Genomic DNA, 23,047 nt, shown 5'->3' with positions numbered 1-23,047 from the left:
AAAAGCTAGATCTACATTTTCTATTTAAATTAATAGAAATAAACACTTATACAAAATACTTAAAGATTAAATTTTGAGCGTATCAGCTGATATTTAATATAAATCGGATTCCACTAATTTTTTGACACGTGACATTCTTAAGTCTTAACTCTTAATAAATCACACTGATTATTATAATTAGGGTTAGAGGGGTTACGGGTTCAGCTGGGGTTTTCTTTTTTCTTTTTCTTTTTTCCTTTCCAATTATTATAATTCTAATTATATTTTTATTTAAACTATGCACGTGTCAATCATCCTATAGCATCCTATTTTCCTATTAAAACAGGCCATCCGGTCTAAATTTGCATCCAATACTTAACTAACAATCACTAAATTTTATTTTTCAATAAACTTTTGCAGACACCACGTTAAATAGACTTCAATATGTGAAAATATACACACAAATACATTATTCCAACAATCCACCAAGAAAAAAATAAAAAATGAAAACAAAAACTAAAAGATGGCATTATTCAATATATATGCAAGTATTAAAATTAACAATTAATAATCCTTATCACCAACTTACATTTATTATTCACGTTTCAAAATATTCTACTCAAAGTGTGAAGCATTCGTAGTTCCAATTTAAAAGATTACAAGAATGCAACTTATTACAATATACAACCTGCAATAATATTTAAAAAAAAAAGTCAAGTGAAAATTAATTTGGGACAAAATTAATTAATTAAGAAAAAACAAATTAGTAAATATCATAAATATAATATTGCATAAGAGGTAAAACAAGAAAATTACCAGCCTATGTGAGAAATGTTCACCGCAGCCGAAGATGGTGGTGGTGGTGGTGGAGCGGAATCTGGCACTGGATTCGGTGTTGGAGTTGCCGGAGGATATGTCGGCGGTTCAAAGACTCCTGTGTACGTAGCATTATTAAACACATAATTCACCAAATATAATAAAATTTTATTTTTCATGAAAATAAAATAAAATAATATTTATATTTATTTATTTAATTATTTATTTATTTTTTTACCACAAAACAAGAGGTTATCTGGGGGTGGTTTCTCTTTGGCAGGATTGAGATCAGGATCAAAAACCCTAATGTAGAGTTCTTGACCTAAGTACCAATGTATTAAATTTTGTGACCTTAAATTCCACATTCCTGGATTGTCTAAATACACATACACAGCTGTCCATCCTTTAGGGTACACCTGGACAGTTGAACGTACAACTGGATCGACGAAATTGTACGTCGTAACACGTACTTCCGGTGTCCAATCTCCTACACCAAACCTAGCAAAAAGAAAAGAAAAACAACACGATAATTAAATAATTCTCGAGGAATCTGTTATATACATCTCTGCTTATGCTACAATCGGTGAAATATACAATCAGTCGTATCTAATTTCGCAATTAAAACATATTTCCCTAGTCCGTACACATTTTTACAACGTGCACGTGTATGTGGCCTGGGTGTGACTATGTGAAAATTTAGAGTTTATGTTCATCGAATATAGCACCAAAAAATAAAGAAAAAAAATAGTGCATATCTCGATAAATTAATAATCTCGCTTAAATAATAGTTTCTCTCGGTCCCGATTCGATGCAAATATGTTAAATTATCAACTTGATAATTTAATAATTCGCTAAATTAATAGAATTTCCTTGGTCCCGACTGTATTAATTTATAGAGATTCAACTGTAATAGAATTTCGGGAAATGCTAGTAAATATTGAAACTTACCCGACGACGAAGAATCCGTACCCATCCAAATGCCAAGAATCGATCGTGTCCAAGACATTAATGAACACGATCTCGAGCCATCCCTTGTGGGTCCCGGACACTACAAACGGGGCTTTGACCGGGGCCGGGAGGCTCGAGTGAACGGGAAAAGCGTCGAGGTCGTAAATGCCGGAGCCGTTTAGGTAATAATCGGCTAACTTCAACGGGGTGTGTGTCGTTAGATACGTAACGTTGTTCACGGTGTAACGAGGGGTGCCGTTTATTAGGGCAAATGATTGACGAAGAACAAATGTTTGTGATAGTGTCACATTTGACACATTGAATGTGCCTTGTGGGTTTGGTCTTGCTGCACCGGCTGTCAAATTCCACCTACATTAAGGAAAATATTTAAATTAATTATAAATATAAGGGCAAATTACGGTCACCTCTGAGTTATGGTAAAATTACGAAACCTTCCTTCTGTTTGAGTAATTACAGTCACCCTCCTTAATTATATATTATCTTACGAAAAGACCCCTTTAGAGGTAAATTTAGGGATGTTAATTCGGTAAAACTGTACCGAAATTTTGGTACACCAACATTTCATACCGATTACTGAACTAAATATACGATTTGATTCGATAAATAACTGAACTACATAAATTTTATGTAAACATATTTAAAAGGAGGGAGATGACTATAATTACCCAAACAAGAGGAGTTTTTTCGTAATTTGATCATATCTCAGAGGTGGCCGTAATTTGCCCTAAATATAAAGACACACTAAACAAATATCTAATAAGAAAATCTTAAGAGTTGACTAATTACACAAATTAATACACACCAATTAAGAAAGATATTAAATAGCTATGATTTCACAAAAAGAAAAAGTTCTTATTTAACAAAACTACCCCTCTATGTTTTTCAACTTCTCTTTAGTACTACTTCATTAATCTGTCATTAATGTTTGGGTTAAAGATGGACAAAAAAATTACTTGAACATTGAGGAGGTGTTTGCAAAAGTTTATTTAAAGCAGAAGTTAGTGATTGTGAATTAAGCTGGTTGTATTTGCAAATTCCGCTGAAAAATCAATTTAAATAGAAAAATTATGTCATCGGGTGCCTTTCTAATTACAACTTAAAAATAGTTATTTTAAGAAAAGCAAAAGTAAAAGTTGATTTTAAAAACATCTAAAAACTGATTATGAGCAAAAAAAAAAAAAAAAAAAAAAAAAACTCATAATCCCTTTCTAAAGCTTTTGTAAACATCACATGAAACTCTAAAACGGCACTTTATATGGGGAAAAAAAAAGGGATTGGTTAAAGAGACACTTAAATAGAAAGGAAGAGAGTAAAATTAACCAACAATCACTCGACAAACACAAATTAAATTCATTTGGTGTGGCCTAGAGGCTAGACATTATCGATTAAACGTAGGTTTACTTACGTGATTGATCGGGCTTGATCGAGGGAGAAACGGATATCAAACGGGTCGGGCCCAGTTGGTAAAAGCCCATTTACAGTTGTACTCGAATTGTCATAGTGTAAAAGCCCGACAGCAGCTGTAGTGTTGGGGTTAGTCAAGTTGACCCATTTAGGAGTTGCCACGATGTAGTAATCTCCTGGGATTTGATTCGCTGCGACGAGCACAGAGTAAGACTGTCCTACGTGGACATCTAGAGAGTTTAACGTGATCTGATTGGTGTACGATCCTTCCGTTTCGACCAATAGCATTGTGTGGTTTTGAATCCTGAAATTGAAGCTCCACATGTTGCCCACGTTGGAAATTCTAAATCTATAGCTTTTCCCTTCAAAACAAAAACAAAATAAATAAATAAATAAATAAAAATTTTGTGAAATATTTAAATGATTATTTAAGTTTGTTGATTTAATATATAATAGGATAAGTTACAACGTCTCTCTGAAATAAGGTTTATGTACCAAAAACACCTCATTTTTTCATAATTACATCCACTCAATAATTTGTAGATTTCTTACATTAACATGCTTTTGTAGGGGTTTGATGTAATAAATTTACAAACTACAGGAGGTTAGATGTAATTTATGAACAATGAATAGTTTTTTGGTAAATAGACTTTACCTTAGGGAGGTGGTTGTAATTTAGCCTATACATTAAGAAAGTTATATATAAATTAGGTTAAATTACGGCCAACTCTCTTAGGTAAGGTCAAATTAAACCCCCACCCATATTGTTTGAGTAATTATAACTACCTTCTAAATAAAGTATTTTCTTACAAAAAAACCCCTCATTTAGTTGAAAAATTTGACGCTGTCGAGCTGGACATGTAAGACAATATATAGTTGAAGAAAGTGGTTGTAATTACCCAAATAAGAAGAAGTTTTTCGTAATTTGACTTTACCATAGGAGATAGCCGTAATTTGGCCCATATATTATTACCTTGGGATACGCTGAAAGACTCGTAGGCTCCGGTAAGGGGGTCAATAAATGGGCCTTTTCCATTCATAAGGACCCAATCTGTTAAATATCCATAACCACCGTTGACCCTAACATCCTGCGAAATTTGTCCAATCGACAATTAGATATAAAATAAATAACTAATATTAGTAAAACTTTCTTTATTTCGTATTATTTGTCATTTTGGATTTCCAATATTGTATTAAATGCATTTTTTCTGTTTGAACCTTATTAATTCAACTCTTATTATTAACTCTTGATTACCACATCATTAAATGATCAATGTTATTTTACTCTTTTTAATGTGTTCTTTCTAAAATCAGGACACATTTATTTAAATTCACTACTAGAAAAACGCGTTTTAGCAACGTCCATATCCATCGCTAACCAGTATATTTCTGTCGCTAACGTTGTATTAGAAACGGACCTTCGTCGTCGCCACCTCCGTTGCTAAACGGCGCCTCGCTAATTTTAGCTTCGACGAGATTAAATCCCTCGCTAGATTTAGCTACGGTATGTCCGTCGCCAATGTCTGTTACTAAGGTTGAGACAGAATTACAGCGTTGCTATAGTCGTGGCTAATGTAGCAACAACACTTCTGTCGCTGTATGCGTTGCTACGGTCGCAACAAAGCTGTCGTCGCTACATCCGTGACTAGAGTAGCAACAATCGGTTCGTCGCTACTGACGTTGCTACTTTAGCAATTATTCCCTCGTCGCTACGGTCGTTGCTAATGTGGCAACAACCCGTTCGTTGCTAAGATCGTGGCTAACGGAGTAACGACATTTCCATCGCTACACCAAATACGGACGTTGCAAATATCTGTGGCTAATTCGTAGCAGTATTCGTTGCAACTCTTATTCCGTGACAAAGGTCGTAGCCATTTTAAAATTGTGTTTTTTTACCCATTTTAATTTATTTTTTTATCAATAAAATTACACCTATATTTAAACAATTTTGCAAAAGAAAAAACATTGTAATACTAACGAGCTATGCTAAAATCTGAATCACGAAAACCATACTAATTAACACCGCAATAATATCATCATAAACATGTTCAGAAAAGAAACAAAATAGTCAATACTAATGAGCTCAACTACAATTCGATTCACAAAACCAAACTAAAACCTGAAGAATATCAACATAAACGTGCGAATACTAGCCCCGTAAAATTAAATAAAACTTTATCCTATAAGTATTATTCTGACCCGAATATCTCTTACAGATCCTTGTCATTGACTTCGGTTCATTGCTTGAGTGGCTGCCTCAATCCTGGCTTGCAATTTCTCTTCAAAAGCCGCTTCCATTTGTTCAAATTTGTCTTCTATTGCTCGATTAACTGCTTCTTGAAATATAGGAGAATTGACGAAACTTTGAGAATAATTGGGTGGTGCTGATGAAGAACATGTTGGACCATTAGATATATGGTTAACTCCCTGCAAAATGTTAGAAGACTCGGACCCGACACCATAAATTCTTCCTTTTGTTGGTCCTCCAGTTACCTCGAGCCAAACATTGTCAACTAGTTCTTTGGGTAGAGTAGCTATCGTTGTCATGAAGGCCTCATCTCCACTGTCATCTTCTTCCCCATCTTCATCATCTATTGTTGCATCATCATTTTCGTTATCTTGTGTCTCAGACCTGTTATCTAGACGACGTTTCTTCATGCTATTCTTAAATTTTTCCTGATACAACACAAATTCAATAATAAATATACATGACATAAATCCCACAATATATATTCATAAACAAATTTATTTATTGTATCATAACACCTCAGAATGTATACAAGTCAGAATGCATAAAGTCAAGAATACCAAATAAGTTCATGAGATAATAAACACATACATAAACATTTCAATAATTCATCTAAATAAAAGGCTTTTAATCATGCATTGAATAAAAAATCTTGTACTCCAATCAACTCAGATTCATAACCAAATCCAACCTTGGGTTGGATACTTTATATGCATTCGAGAGAAAAAAAAACATGCAAGAGTATTATGTTAATGGAATGAGATTCTTACCCATATCAATTTCGACTTCTTGTCAACCCAATCTTTATTTTCTTTTGTCTTGTGAGTCATCAGGAATAACTCCGAGGCACTAGGTTCTTTCCCATTTTCTTTCACCTAAAATAAACATAATAATTAATGCAGTTTATATAATTAAATTGTAGAAAAAATACAAAAAAAAAAGGGAAAAATACTTACATATCTTCTTTTATATTCTGATATTGGAATTGATCCTCCTGTATGCAGCGATGGACCTGAACCATCTGGACCATTTTTTCTATTATTAGCATTAGTTTCGGACTTGTCTTTAAACTTGTTGCTATTCCAATAAGCCAATAATTCATCCCAGTGATTTCGATTGATCCACTTTGGTGTTATTTTTTTATCACTGAATTGTTTCCTGGCTTTGTTTAAACTATTGCTCAAGCTCGTGCTTCCTTTTTGTTCAAAAAGTCTTCTTACAGCCTGGTGATCCTCACTAGACCAATAATAGAGTTTCTACAAATATTAAAAGATGTTAACTATTAGTAATAAATAATAATAATAACATTGCAGGGATCAGAGAGATTGGTAAAATATATTAGGAACTTCTACTCGAAACCAAAGTGCCAGAATCACGAAATCATTAATGAGTTAATCATCCAAATAAACTGTGAATGCTATAAGATGAATAACATCACATAATTCAAAAAAGAAATCATCAGATGGTATTTATGAAATCCTGGTAAAAACAAATTCGATATTTCACCAAGTTGTCTAGAATTATTAGATATAAATTTCATTAAAAAAAATAGAAGATAGCGATCATTAAAAAAGATATCAGCTGGAAGAGCTACAAATTTCATTAAAAAAATTAATTAACTCTTAATCATTCGAAGTATTATAGAAAACCATAGTAGTTAAAAATATAATGTACCTGAAATTCATGAAACCACCGATCTCTAACATAATCTGGAATGTTTTTCCATGTTGGCCATGAACCACTAAATGATTTCTTATATATCTCAACTAAACGCCTCGAAGCAGTGCAAGGATCAAACCTGTTCAATAAACTAAAATTATTTGTATCCATTATTTATAAGTGTAAATATATAAATAGCATAACTTACCCATATCCATCAACTTTCAACAACATTCGATTGCCAGTTATTCTTTGTTCTGATGCATGACTAGATTGTGAATCGCCGACTTCTCCTTGCTCCGATGGAAATGTTTGTATAAGATTGTAGAGACACATGATTTATGTACGGCTCCCCATGTGATATCCATTGATAATATTCAGGGACGAAACCATACTTATATAGATGAGTTTTAACATCCTCTACATTAAGAAAACCCATATTATCACACCTTGAACACGGACACCGTATGTCACCTTCTGATACAAAATTGACTTGTGATAGTGCAAAACATATAAATTCATCAACACCAGCCTTAAATTCCTCAGTCAATCCTGTTCTACTTGGTACAAGTCTATTATACATCCACAAACGATCAGCTCTATAGAAACTCATCCTAAGCAAAATGTTAATTACAAGACAAAGGACAACTAGTTAACCAAATCTGACACTACTAGCAATTTCCTTTAATGAAGAATAATTAAAGTGAAACGAGCAGAATTAAAACATAAAATTATATTGAATAACAAGCTAGCAATCGTGATATCATAATGTCCAGCATATATCATCAGCAATCAAAACACATAAGCAACTAAACACTAAATTTATTTTATTTGTGACATTCAAGCTATCATTATCAGGTTCTTCGTCAGACGAGAAAGGAGAATCAGTAGCCTCGACAAAAAACATAGTAAAATTCTCAAACTTCTAATTCAAACTTCTAATTCAACTCATCAACTAGTAAAATTCAAGTTTTTCCATAGAAATATAATTCAGGAACAAAAGAGATTGAGACATCCCTGTTCAACAATGACTCTATACAATATAGGCATCTTAACTAAGAGTTTAATCTAGAATTCCTCTCGAAACTATACTAAGAATATGGCTTAAACAAGCATCAATTATGCTTTAACCCCTAATTAAATTTTAAAACAAAACTTTAAAACCCTAACTTATAACTCATGGGTTTAATACGAAACGAATGGGAACGAGTGGGGGACGGGTGAGAGAGTGAGGGAGAGATTCAGGTTACCTTAATCCGTGGAGTTCTTCGTGCGCCGGACGTGTAGGCAGAGATGGTTGTGGTGGTGGTTGCCGCCAGCCTCTGTTTCTCTTCTCTAATTGCCGCTGTTTCTCTTCTCTAATTCTAGCGGCAGAAAAAGTTTTTTTTTTATTTTATGCAAGGCAATAAAATAATCAATAAAATTATAATAAATAAATTCTTTTTCTATCACATAAAACACTAAAAAGTAGGCTACACGTGTATATATAAAGATAAACTAATGAAGCTTAGAAAATATAAATATTATTACAAGTTTAATTCAATCTCTTAAAAGTAGATTATTATTATTATTATTATTATTATTATTATTATTATTATTATTATTATTATTATTATTATTATTATTATTATTATTATTATTATTATTATTATTATTATTATTATTATTATTATTATTATTATTATTATTATTATTATTATTATTATTATTATTATTATTATTATTATTATTATTATTATTATTATTATTATTATTATATTTTATTCAAATTGATAAAAATTAACATTAGTAATGTATGTTGTTCGTCGCCAAGTTATGTGTTAAAATTTATGTTAGTAACAGCTATGATGTTCGTAGCTTAGTTTCGTTTCTAATATATTTGTTGTAGTAACGACTATGATGTTCATTGCTAAATCTATAGCAAATTATTTAATTTGGAAACGGATTTATTTTCCATTACTACCATCGTCGCTAATTAATTACGTTTGCGACGGCTCAACCTTCCGTTGCTAGAGATGTTGGTAAATATTTATGTTTGACACAGACTTTGTATCCATCGCTAATAGTTGTCACAAAAAAAAATGTGATAGCAACGACCATTATTTTTATGGCTAAAGCTAACGCTAAATTTAACTTTTGCAACAGAAATGATGTGCGTCGCTAGAAGCCGTTGCTATCGATGAACTTTCACAAGTAAAGGGACGAATTCGTCTTCCGTTACCACCTTCGTTGCTGAACAGCGATGGTAGAAACAGATTTATAGTCCGTTGCTAACGGACGTTGCTAAAACGCGTTTTTCTAGTAGTGATTCTTAATACTTGTGCAAAACTAAGAACGACAGTTAATGAGGAACGGAGGGAGTAATAATTATAATATATAAGTGATGAATGCCTAAATTTTATTGCTTATCTAGAAACTCTTTCATCTAATGTATGGATTTTTGTTTAGCTTATTTATTTATATAATCCTCAAACTTCTATTTTATTTCAATTATAGTAATTATTTAAACTAGATCATCAAATTAAATTTATTATACATATATTATAGTAATCACCTTGAAACTTTGTTGATACCAATCACCAATAAGAAGATCAAACTCTTGTTCGGGTTTCGGAAACGGCATGTTAATGACGATTCGGTTATTGATTCGGATAGGGCCGAACCCACCCCCGCCCCGCTGAAAATTAATCGAAGGGAAATAGAAGAAGCTACCGATTTGATCTTTCATTTGGAAAACGTAAGTCCAATTCGAACCGGGTTGGATCGGACAATTGGTACCCGACACCCCATCTTGCCACGAGTTTAGCCTTTGTTGAATTCCATTCCTACATCATCATCATCATTGTCAATTATTTATTTTTGAATTATATTTAATTAAAAGACCGGTTTAATTTGGTGCAGATTTGAGTAAGTTAAATGATTTTGGGCTCGATCGATTCTGATCAACCCAAATTCGACCCATAAATAAATATATTAAAATAACTTAGCTACATATTTACCATGTCATGAGAAGTGGCTCATCCATTTCGTTATACACATTGATATGCAGATTGTCGTTCGTCGTCGCGTTAATAAGAGGACCCGGAAACAAATCATTAATCGTAATAACCTTGCCAAAACATACAAAAAAAAAAAAAAAAACAATAATTATTATTTTGCACTGCAATAAACAAGAATCTAAAAGTAATTGATACATATATATTTCTAAATAAAAAAATCTAAAATGCAATTAATTGTATCATACCGGTTGATTTTCCGACACTGGTTTGATAGCGTCGTTTATCTTAACATGCCACTCCAAGAAAATCTCCTCTCCGGTCACCGCCACCGTGCATAGGGCCATGCAACAAACCAACCACCACTTGCCGCCGGTGAGGGCCGCTATTTCCCGGTGGCCGTATATTTTTCTAACCATAATTAATCATATAAATTAGAATTTAGAAGGGATTAATTTTTTAGGGCCCTTTTAAACATGAAGATCAATAGTTATATATTCTTTGTGAATAGGATAAAAATTAGCTATGAATTTGTCTTCTTGTTTAGGAATAATGTTAAGCCGGTGAAGTTTTCAGAGTGGGAAAAACAGATTAGGACAATAAAATATTGGGGTTTGTTTGATTAATTTTGGATTTTATTATATTGTCTTTTATATAATTACTAGGTTGTCATGAGCTAATTAAGTGATGTAATAGAACTTTGTTACAGTTGTATGTATGTTCTGTAAAATTTTCCAAGATTTCGACGATTTTTATGCCAATTATTCATATGTAATATAATATTTTGGACATCATGCAAGTGATACTTGATGCCATATTATAATTGATATAATTATAGAACTTCGAATTTTTTTAATGTTTATTCATGATTTTAATTATGTCAATTTAGTAACGCAATCTAGATTATTTTGGTAATTTATTTTTCTTTTTTTCTTGCATCAAAAGGCGAAATTCCTCATTCCCCTGGTCTCATTCCATGACCTGATAAATATTTGATGGAGGAATGTAAATAATGGTAACAACGTTAGGGTAGCTGACCATGACCTTATTTTTCTCCTTTTCTCCTTCTTCCCTGTCTAGTCTAGAGAGAATCTCCTAAATATTGACAGACACTGGTATACAAATGTGGTCAGAACCGGGCCAATCCGGCGGGTCCGACCGCGACCCGCCATGAAACCGGTTTGATCTAACCTATGGAATCCGAGAAACTAAAAACCCGGACCAAAAGCCTTAAACCCAGTCGAATCGGGTAAAACCCAAGCCCCGGATAGAGCCCGCCGAAACCATTGAATTATTTTCCCCCAAAAAGGAAAGTCCAATTTAAAAATTAACCACAATTAAAGTGCTCACATAAATGTAACTTATTACGAAACCCTAAACAATTACATTGCTTACATCAAAAGAGAGTACAACTTCTACATACCCTCATATTATTCAACAAGCAAAAATAGCTTAATTTGCTTGCAACTTATTCGATATATATATAACATCTAACGATCATATCCATGTTTAAGACATGAATAAAACCCTAAAAAAGTTTATAAGTATGTGCCGATTCCCTTATCAAGAAAGGTTCACGTTCGAATGATAGTACTGGCCGGGAGCCCAGTTAGCCGGAATCACATTGGACGCGTAAACCGTCTTCTTGGATTCAATGGTAGTTATCTTCACGGAATACGGACCTTTTACCCCGACGGGTATCCCTACTTTCCATGTTGCGCCCCAAGATTGTTGCATGTACAACGTTCCGGAATTTGAAGGGTGCATCTCGACCGCACCAATGTCACCATCTCCACCCACAAACTCGATCGCAAAAGCCATGTAATTAGGGTTTGAACCTGTGTCGATCTTGAACGTTATGCCCGTGTTGTACGAGCACGGTACCCTACAAGAAATCGCGAAAACCTCCACAAATTATTTTTCTAAACTATAAGAGTGTACAATAAGTCTAGATTGCAACTCGAAAAAAAAATATGAAACCCTAATATATATACCTTTCGTATTGGATATTAATCCTTCCTCTTTTTCGTAACGCGTCACCTTGGCCGGGCTTGGCTAAATATCCAAAAGCTTTTCCACTCAAGTCGAAGTGATATGCTTCGTTGTTGCAAGCACCGGGACACTCGTCTGTAATAGTTACTTTAATCGGATACGTCGAGCACTCTGGGTTTTCTGTGCATTTAACCTAAAACGACATAATTGATGCATATTATGTATATTATACGATAACTTCGACCGATTATATCCGCAAATAAATGAACAAATAGGTAAAATAGGTCAAATTTAAAAAAAATACTTGCAAAAATTACATTATTTATAAATTAAATTAATAGAGAGAAATAAGTTTGTTAATTATCTAAACTAATATGAACCTGATAACAAGTCCCACAACCCTGTCCATGTTTGAATATATTTTGGTTTCCAGCAGAGATAAGACCATTGTATGGAGGATTTGCCACGTCATCTGCAAATCCACAAGCTCCACCTGGAAATTACAATAAAACATAATTAGTATTATCTTTTATTATTTTTTACATATAATTTTTTTTAATTAAACATTTTTCTTTTAACTATAATTAAATAATTATTACCACTTCCTGCTCCTTCAGGACTACCATACCATGTTGCCACTGCAACTGAGAAGCCACCAGCATAAGAATTATTTAATGATTGGGAATTTATACAAATACAATAATTTATTTGGACCAATAAAATGGATGCAATAATTAATTTATAAGTAAACATGGTGATTTAATTTACTAATGAAAAAAGATAAATGTGAATTATTGTTTTGTGGTAGGTTTGGTCTATGGATGGCTAAACTTATATACTAATGCAATTATAATATTTACCATGTATAAAAATAAAAATAAAAAAATGAGTTTCTATCCATTCACAAAAGAATTGTAATTTATTGAGAAATATTTTGAAAATAAATTTCATCTAAAATATAATTTATTGAGATCAAGAAATTAGATAGAGCAAAACTTACTATATGTATATATATCACCAATTGCTATCTGAAAAATAAGAATATCCAAAAGATAGATGTTTAAGCTAAACTTACTATATTTTTTTACTTACTATTATAACACATTAAACACCTAATAATTGCTTCCATATATGTATATTTAATTTAATTTTGATTAATTAAAGCAATTTGAATAATAATAAGGAAAGTAAAGAACATTTTTTTTTACCTTGCTGTCATATAGTATTTAGATTATCCACATACTACAACCATAATCAAATTATATGCAAACAAATTTAAAACTAACAAAAATTTAAGTCCATCTTGTAATAATATCTCAGAATCGCCACTTTCAGAACAATCATTGTTTAAATAACTAATTTATTTACGTCATTTTTTATTCAACTTTTTTTTTTATTTACCGTTTAAAAAAAATATATTCGTGTAATCCTAATTGAAGCATAGTAATACCGTTTTATGAATAGTAAATAACCAAAAAACTATGTGCTCGATCGTATATATGTATCTGTATTTGTATTAGTATTTTCTAATTAAATATACAAAATAATAATTATGAAAAAATTAAAAATTCATAAACAGTAATATATCTACTCATGAAGAGAATAAGAAAATAGAAAATACCGATCAATTCAAACAAATATATATATCAGTAATTATATATGTATATATATATATATATATATATATATATATATATATATATAGCTACAAAATACTAATAATTATATATTCGTTAATTAGCAAATTAAAGCAGTATCCCTAATATATAATCCAAGGTAATTGAAAAATAATCAAAATTAAAAATCCTAAAATCTTTAATTAACATTAATCCATCAAAATTAACTCAGAACAAGAGAACTAAAACCCGAACTCAGATTTCGATTTCATCAGCATCTTCAAAAGGCCAACCTTGCTCCCGCTCGATTTGACGACTTTGCCCCTATTCTTTTTCTTCGTTAAAACCGTTTTCCATTCAACCCCCCACGATTTCTTCGCGGGCTCTTCGACGTTTTTATGCTCCATTATCTCGTTAATCTTCTTGGTGACGATTTCCTGCAAGCCCTTAATATTGAGGTGGTCGGCCGCCATTAGAATATCGAAAAGCGCTTGAATATCCTTGTCCGAAACAAACTTCTTGTCGAACTTTCTCTTCTTCTCGTCCGATACGGAGGCGCGCGCGTGTTCTTTAAGGTACGCGATCACGTCTTTTAGGGTTTTGCTCCGGATGTCTTGGAGAGGGATGCTGCATTTGTTCTTCAACGTGTTCGATAGTACTGCCGCCGATTCCGATATCTCGAACAGCTCGCCTTCCGAGCTTCGTAGTGCTATCTTTCTTTGATCGGAAGAAGACGCCATTCAAGAAAATTAAATCTTGGATTGAGAAAAAGAAAAAAAAAAAGAAGAGACGAAATATATTAGGGTTTTTTTCTTTCCTAGAGAGAGAGATGAAAACAAATATATGAATGAAGAATTAATTATGGCGTTGGATGAGTAAAATATATAGAGGGGTTTAATTATGATAGTTTGTTTCCTTTTCCTGTTTGAAGTAGGATTTGTTATACGGTTATTTGGAAATTAGTTATGTAAATAAAAGATAATATATATTAGAAAATTAGTTATGTACTAATTCGGATTTCTTGTAGCTGTCGAGTAGCTACAATATATTATTATGAATTATGATACAATTTTTTTCTTTTTCTTTTTTTTTATTTTTTATTTTTTATTTTTTTTTTAATTTAGCTTGGGAAAAAAGTACAATTTTTCTATTTTTTTGACTTCACATTAAGTTTCAGTATTATTATAATAAAAAGTTTAAATTACAGCCACCCCTGAGGTAAATGTCAAATTAAAAAAATAATAAAAAATTCTCATGTTTGGGTAATTACAACCACCACCCATTAACTATGAATTTTTTTACATGTTCATCTTTATGCTGTCAAATTCAACATAATTTTTTAGTTTGTACTCGTTTTGTGCAAAAAATGCAGTTTCTGATGCACCACAAATTTATATTTACTAACCAAAAGACAAATCTTATGATCATCTCATTTCAACATGAGGAGTTCGAATAGAATAAAACGGGTACAAATTGGTAAATATTTCAGATAATAGTATTTAGCATGAAATCTATACAAACTAGAAGATTATGTATCACAAAATCAAAAACAATAAAATAAAAATGTTGATCTATAGTTTTATTTATATATATTTGTCAATAATAAATTAATGCTCAAAGCACATAATTTATATCAATTGCTAATTTCTTAATTCCAATCAAACCGTTTAGTAAAAGTTTTTGGATCGCTAAAGAAAGAAAAATAAATACCATCACTTCTCGCTGCCCAATATTTGTCATCAGATTGTTGTGCTACCCAATGTGAACTATAAACATCGATAGCTATTTGACTCGGTCCCCACCAAAAGTGACAAAAAAATAATGTGTTCCAAAAAAAACCATCACAAAAACGCCAGCTAAAATCTTGATTAATCATAAGAGTATGATTCCCAAGGTCATCGTCTGCAGACGCACAATGCAACTTCAACGGGACGGTGTTTGCAGGGAGGTCGTTACTAACGTGAACCCGCACTTCGTTCGACAAAATACATTTCTTTGCGGACGATATTTGGAGGATGCTAGTTGTTACAATAAAAAATACTAAGAGATTTTTCATCATATGGTATATATGCACCAATTATTGTTATTAAAAATTTGTGTAATGGTTCTTGTATGGCATTTTTATTAAATAGTTTGAAGTTTGAACTATTGAACTAGGTGAAATTTTGACTTTTGACTCTAGAAAAAAAAATGAAATTTTGTTAGAATTTGAAATATTTAAGAAATCTAGAATTAAATTAAAAGTATTGGTAATCTGAATTAAATATACTCATGTAATTAGTGAAATACTTATGTAATCCATAATTAAATGTGGCATAAACAAAAGCACCATATCCTAGTATTGAAAATCTGAAATTGATTCATGGAAGTTGGAACTAATGAAATATTTGTGTAATCAAGAATTAATACAAAACATAATCATGCATGTAATTAATGAAATACTTATGTAATCCAACATTATCATGTACTATATATACAAGAGGACCATCATAATTAATAAAAGTATATGCAATAAACTAATTGATTTAATTAATCTAGTAGAAATAAACATATTGTGTGACGATAAACTAACGATTAGTCCTAAATTAATTGGTAAAATTACTCTATTTTACAATATTTAATTTGTTTCGTTTTATACTTTGATTTCTAGAGACATCGTAAAACAATACATGGCAATTCAGTAGAAATAAAAACATTATAAGTGTTAAATAGAACTTTTGAACCGAAAATAGGTAATCGTGTTTAATTATTCTCGTAAATATGTTGTTAAATTCGCGATGTCTGGTGATCATATAAATAATCTTATAATATTATATAATAAGTTTATTTTTTAAAATTAGCGTAATTAGTTAGAATTGTGAGTTTTATATGATTGGAATAAAAAAAAATATTAATTTGTTTCTACCATCATTCAAATTAACTACGAAAAAAAGAAAGAAGAATATATGATTTATTTAAGAAACACAAACTTTTTTTTTTGAGTAAAAGAAACACAAACTTAGCTCCACATTTTTTATTAATTCAAATGGGTAAAAAGTATCATCACCCTTACATATATATTATACATTCAACAAATTAAATAGACCGGAGCATTTTATTCTACTAATAATTATTAATTATTGATCGTCGACTTTCGCTCGGACTCGACAAATCAAGAAATTAAACGTTGACGTTGGAGCGATAGTTCTGGCCTTTAGACCAATTAGCAGGGATTACATTGTTCGCAATTGCGGTTTTTTGCGACTCGATTGTGGTCACTTTCACGGAATAAGGACCGCTTACTCCCTCGGGTATCCCGACACTCCATGTCGCACCCCACGACTGTTTCATGGATAACCATCCGTTCGAATTGCTTGACGAGATCGCGGCGGCACCAATATCTCCGTCTCCATTCACAAATTCAATCGCAAATGCTAGATAGTTAGCGTTCGATCCTATGTCGATCTTGAATTGTATACCGATGTTACTATAAGTGCATTGCACCCTGCAACCAAATTTTTTTTTTTTTTATTAATTTATTTAATGAACTATATTAAATATTGAGATAGTGTGAGATTCAATTTTTTTTTTTTGGGAATTTTGATTTACCTAAAGCAAATGCAAATTAAATATAACTATGTTTAAAAGATGAGATAGGGGTTTGTTCTTGCCTTTGGTATTCAATATCAATACGGCCCAATTTCCTCATCGGGTCGGCTTGACCCGGATTGGCTAAAGCACCGAAAGCTATACCACTTAGGTCGAAGTGAAATGCTTCGTTGTTGCATGTACCCGGGCATTCATTTGTGACCGTTACGGTAACTGGATTTTCTGAGCACAACGAATTTGTTGCTTTTGTGCATTTGACCTGAAATAGATAAATATACGTAAATAAGTGATCGCTTTAAAAATAACGATATATATAATTAAATATTTGAGGGTTTAAATTTCAAACTCGTGATAAACAAATATTATAATCTTAAATTTTGGATATATTTTTATATCATAAAATTTAAATCAATATTGTAGTGAAAATAATTTAATTAACATCAATTATCAAAAATAAAAATAATAATAATTAAATTAACATACCTGATAACAAACCCCACAACCCTTTCCAGATTGGAATATATTTCTATTTCCTGCAGCTGTCATGCCATTGTATGGAGCATATGCCACGTCATTTTCAAATCCACAAGCTCCCCCTGCAATATATATATATATATATATATATATATATATATATATATGCTCAATATTGTAAGTATTACATATAACTTCTTATTTATTTATTTATTATTCTAGCAAAATAAAAAAAAAAGATTAAATTGGTATTTGTAAAAGTTTTTTATGAATCAGAAGTTGATGAGTGTGAGTAAATTTTTGAATAATTGCTGAATTGTCTTACGAAAACCCTCTGATTCAATAGGTAAACTTGACACCGTAAATGTAGACGCATAAAACAATACATAATCGATGGGCGGCTGTAATTCTCCAAACAAAAATGATTTTTTTTTTCGTAATTAATTAAGGCAAAAACAATGTTGCATATCAATTATTCTTTAAAATTATGTCTCAAGACAACTTATAATTTCAAGAAATATTATTTTTGCAAATGCTAAAAAATAAAAATAAAAAAATAAAATAAATAAAAAAGTTTATAATTGTTTTAATTACCACTTCCAGGCCCTGTGGGGCTATCGTACCATGTAGCCACTCCAGCAGAAAAACCATTTAAATGTGAAGTACCATTTATTATTTGTGAAGCCATGCATACACAATTGTTTAATTGGATAAATAAAATAGCTATTATTGTAAATAAATTAAAAATTCGAAACAATTGATCAGAGGTAAACATTGCCATGGATATTGATTTTGAGAAACCAATACTATTATTATATTTTATATTAAAAAAATATAAAATGTAAATGAAATAGTTTGGTGCCTTTGATCCATGTCTTGCCTTGATTTATATACTGTTTAGAATTTTAATTGTTACCTTTCTTTAAATTAATAAAAATAAAAATAGTTACCATATATTTGATTAAATTAAATTAATCTAGTAAATATTTAAATATTTTGGATATCAAGATAAATGAATAATCATAACTTACTATTTATTCAGTAATGCTTGCAATTTTTCTGAAAAAATGGAAGTAATATATAGCTTGAATTTTTTTAAATTTACTATTTATTTCCTTACTTTATTTAAAAAAAAATTAAAAAGTATGCGGCCGAAAATATAATTTATTTTTGACTTATAATATGGAAAGAGAGTTGGATGTTCGTAATATATTTTCAAGTTCCATGTAAGTATGTAACATGATTAGTTGCTTACATAATTGATTGTGTCATGATTGGATCGGTTCAATTTGTTCGACCCGAAAATTTTAACTTTTTTTTTATAGTTTAATTATTTATATGTAATTTTAAGCCGATTTTTAATAAAAATACATTTATGAAACATTAAATATCAATATATTATCAAGCAATAATTTGAAAAATATAATTCAATTCACTAACCCTCCAAGTCTCCAACCATAAAATTGAAATAAACATATTATTATTACTAGTAACTCATCCGTGCGATGCACGAGATCAATAGTTTAAAAAAAATTATTTTGGATAAAATAAAACGAACGAAAACTTTGAACAATTGACATACATATAAATAATCAAAAAAAAAATTATTAATTAAAATATACATTTGTTTGTGATTTACCTTCATATTTGCTGAAAATCTTTGTGCACACAACATTGCTCGTAATTTTAGTTATATCGCCCGATTTTGAGTAGATAAATATCTCAAATATACTTTTAACTCTGGACATTGCGGCGTACAATTGCCTATGCCACCCTAATATTAACACTAATATTACACTAACAACAACTACTACTACTAATACTAAAACCAACATTGATAATACTAATACCAATACTAATATTAATACTAAAACCAATTACACTAATAATACTAATATTAATATTAATCCGAATATAAATACGATGATTAATACTAATAGTCTAATACTAATATTAATATCAACACTGTTATTAATAATAATACGCCAATTCTAATACGAATATTTAATGTTTAAAATAATACGCCAATATTCATACCAACACTAATACTAATACTAATATTAATACTAATACTAATACTAATACTAATACTAATATTAATACTAAGAATAATGCTAATGCTAATGTTAATGCTAGCTAATACGCCAAGACTAATATGAATTCGAATATTAATAATAATACTAATAATGATAATAATACTGATATTGATATTGATACTGATACTGCTACTGCTACTGATATTAATATGGATACTAATATTAATACACATACACATATTGATACTGAGATTGATAATGATACCGATACTGATACTAATACTCATACTAATACTATTATTAATACTAATATCAATACTAATACCAATATTAATATTCATACCAATAGTACTCATACCAATACTCATACATATATTGATACATATATTGATACTGATACTCATACTCATATTCATACTCACACTGATACTGATGTTGTTATTGATAGTGATACTGATACTAATACTGAAATTGATACTAATACTAATATCATACTAATACTAATAATAATACTAATACTTATTAGCTCATACTAATACTAATACTAATACTAATACTAATATTAATAATAATAATAATACTAATACTAATACTAATACTAATACTAATACTAATACTAATACTAATACTAATACTAATACTTATACTAATACTAATACTAATTCTAATACTAATACTAATACACTACCAAAAAACAGGGCTTTTGTGACAGAAAATTTGTGACAGAAAATTTGTGACAGTTCAAATCCGTTACAACAAGTGACGAAATTAGTGACAAATCTGCGACTGATTTTTACTACAAGATTTTACAATTGATAGTGACGAACGTGTGACGGATTTTGTGATGGATTGTGTGACGACAACAATTCGGTCACATTCGGGTCACAATTGATGTGACGGAAATTGATTCTGTCATAATTTTCGTCATATTTATTTTATGGTCGCATAATCTAATTAATATAAGTCACAAATCTGTCACAACATCAAGTACGTCACAAATGCGTCACATGCAATGTTGTCACAAATCAGTCACATTCTAACTGCCGTCATTAATCCGTCACACTTTTCGTTTGGCACATATCCGTCACATGCTACATTTCGTGTCATATCCGTCATATTCTACGTTTTGTCATTGATCTGTCACTATTGTTGTTCGGTTGAAATTTCATCAAAAAATGTCACTGATTCATCACATTTTTTTAATATTTTCAATTTATAACTTATGTCCAAAATTTTTGAAACAAAATATTTTATATTATTTAATACACAATATTTTCTTATAACTACTTACTTCATATTATATTTTTCGAAGTGAAAAGATTAAAAAAAAATTATAAATCTATTAATTGATTTCATACTATACTTCTATTTATTTTTTAAACTTATACACTTTTATTTATATATATATATATATATATATATATATATATATATATATATATATATATATATATATATATATATATATATATATATATATATATATATATATATATATATAATTTGGGTCCATATAATTTATAGGCCCATTTACTTGTAAAATAAAATAATTCCTAATACATAAACGTAATTAACCCCCACTAATGATAACCTAATCCCCCACTCCCACCACACCCGCCGTTCTCTTCCCCCACCCCGCTTTCTTCTCTTCCCCGTTTCTTTCTTCTACTTCTATCTTTTTTTTTTTCTCTCTTCCTCTTCTTTTCTCCAATTCCCCTTTCTTATTTCTACCTCACACACTTCGACCCAATATGATGGCAGCCCTGGAAGATTAATTTTCTATCTTTTGCCATTAAACGGGCGGTTATTCAATCTATTGGGGTCTCGTTTGATGGCGGCGTTGCGGATGCTCAAAGCCCACATTTAGAATACACAAAAACATCCTTAAAACATCAGAATTTAGAATGCATAGATGACCCGATCGTGGGCGGGCATGGTTGTTTTTTGACTTGGCGATGTCATGGCGGTGGACCACGGCACATCGGCGACAGTAGCTCCTTGCGCGATAAAATACTTGGGCGTACCTACCGCATACCGGTAAATCTTAAGATTCATGTTTTTGTATACTACCATTAGATGATGATACATTGCTATTAGATGGATTATTTGCATAGGCATTTATGTAGTATCAATACTCAAATTTGATTGCATTCATATTTGAATTTGGAGTATATATTTTTTTAAATTTTAGTTGGTTATATATGTTTTTTTTTTTTTTGCAGGATATTAACTAAATGAGGTATAAAATTGAAGGTATAGAAAGAGAAGACATGGACGGGGACAAATACTTTGATGGCTTTTCTTAGGATTCTTTTTTATGCCCTCTATGGAATCTCTTTAGATTTGTGTCTTGGTTGTAATTTATTTAGTTGTATGTTTTGTTAGGATATATATAAAGGTTAATGTTCTTGAATTTTTTTTAATTTTTATTTATATACGATTAGTTATAAGGTGATGTAATTGTTATATTAACATCTTCTCCGCACATTTGTTGATGTTCTTGTCGGTGATTAAATTTGAATGTTTTTTAGATTTTGAAATATATAATTACATAGGCTTAAAAACCAATAGGCTTAAAAACAGTATAAAAAAACAATATATATAAATATTGTTTTAATAATTCGTGGCACAAATGTGACTGTTCGAAACAAAATATAATTTTAATTAGTAAACTATTTGTGAGGGATATGTGACATATATTTTGTGACAATTTTGAGACGGATATTTATGACAGATGTTTTGTGACGGACCTTTGTGACAAATATGTTGTGACGGACATGATGTTTGTGACAAAGTATGTGACGGGTAGACAAAAAAACCTTCGATTAATTTGTGACAAATTAATGACAGCATAAACAAGTTTGTGACAACATCCGTCATAAATTTTATGAATATTGGACATAGTATTTATGACGGAATTATTTTTGTTAGTGACCGATATTTCTGTGACAAAATACGTGACGGATCAATATATCCGTCACCATTTTGATTAGTGACGAGGGATTTATTCACGGACGTAATCCGTCACAACACTGTCACAAAAGCATGTTTGTGACGGATTTTCCTCAATTTAGTGACATAATTGTCCGTCACAAAAGCCCTTTTTTTTGGTAGTGATATTTATACTAATACTAATACTAATACTAATACTAATACTAAAACTAATACTAATACTAATACTAATACTAATACTAATACTAATACTAATACTAATACTAATACTAATACTAATACTGATAGTGATACTAATATTGATGCTCATACTAATAC

The 23,047-nt window shown here is 30.6% G+C and overlaps 5 protein-coding genes across 5 annotated transcripts; all 5 read right to left on the bottom strand.

The window, feature by feature from the left end:
* Positions 1–627: 627 nt before the first annotated feature.
* LOC105963479 (monocopper oxidase-like protein SKU5) lies at positions 628–10,490 on the bottom strand. The gene is made up of 9 exons (XM_012987886.2): positions 10,320–10,490; positions 10,075–10,184; positions 9,630–9,900; positions 4,142–4,256; positions 3,170–3,530; positions 1,744–2,112; positions 1,034–1,293; positions 796–913; positions 628–667 (listed from the first exon to the last, which is right to left on the bottom strand). Exons 1-9 carry the CDS (start codon positions 10,488–10,490, stop codon positions 628–630), a joined length of 1,815 nt encoding a protein of 604 aa, XP_012843340.2.
* LOC148770304 (uncharacterized) lies at positions 5,157–7,385 on the bottom strand. Its single transcript, XM_088819972.1, has 5 exons — positions 7,284–7,385; positions 7,091–7,214; positions 6,373–6,672; positions 6,187–6,291; positions 5,157–5,844 (listed from the first exon to the last, which is right to left on the bottom strand). Exons 1-5 carry the CDS (start codon positions 7,307–7,309, stop codon positions 5,392–5,394), a joined length of 1,008 nt encoding a protein of 335 aa, XP_088676098.1. The 5' UTR covers positions 7,310–7,385; the 3' UTR covers positions 5,157–5,391.
* Positions 10,491–11,356: 866 nt separating the features above from the next.
* On the bottom strand, positions 11,357–12,869 carry LOC105963480 (expansin-B6). The gene is made up of 4 exons (XM_088818944.1): positions 12,663–12,869; positions 12,444–12,556; positions 12,066–12,256; positions 11,357–11,956 (listed from the first exon to the last, which is right to left on the bottom strand). Exons 1-4 carry the CDS (start codon positions 12,814–12,816, stop codon positions 11,635–11,637), a joined length of 780 nt encoding a protein of 259 aa, XP_088675070.1. The 5' UTR covers positions 12,817–12,869; the 3' UTR covers positions 11,357–11,634.
* Positions 12,870–13,921: 1,052 nt separating this feature from the next.
* Positions 13,922–14,419, bottom strand: LOC105963481 (SKP1-like protein 14). The gene has a single exon (XM_012987888.2). It carries the CDS (start codon positions 14,417–14,419, stop codon positions 13,922–13,924), a length of 498 nt encoding a protein of 165 aa, XP_012843342.2.
* Positions 14,420–16,796: 2,377 nt separating this feature from the next.
* LOC105954517 (putative expansin-B2) lies at positions 16,797–18,582 on the bottom strand. Its single transcript, XM_088818942.1, has 4 exons — positions 18,336–18,582; positions 17,751–17,863; positions 17,330–17,526; positions 16,797–17,163 (listed from the first exon to the last, which is right to left on the bottom strand). The coding sequence occupies exons 1-4, from the start codon at positions 18,520–18,522 to the stop codon at positions 16,839–16,841; spliced, it is 822 nt and encodes a 273-aa protein (XP_088675068.1). The 5' UTR covers positions 18,523–18,582; the 3' UTR covers positions 16,797–16,838.
* Between the last annotated feature and the right edge of the window lie 4,465 nt (positions 18,583–23,047).

The sequence above is a fragment of the Erythranthe guttata genome, chromosome 6 (genome assembly GCF_056151865.1).
Source record: "Erythranthe guttata isolate IM_541 chromosome 6, IM_541, whole genome shotgun sequence".
Lineage (NCBI taxonomy): Eukaryota > Viridiplantae > Streptophyta > Magnoliopsida > Lamiales > Phrymaceae > Erythranthe > Erythranthe guttata.
Note: the sequence above shows the minus strand (reverse complement) of the source record. Positions and strands in the feature narration are given on the sequence as shown.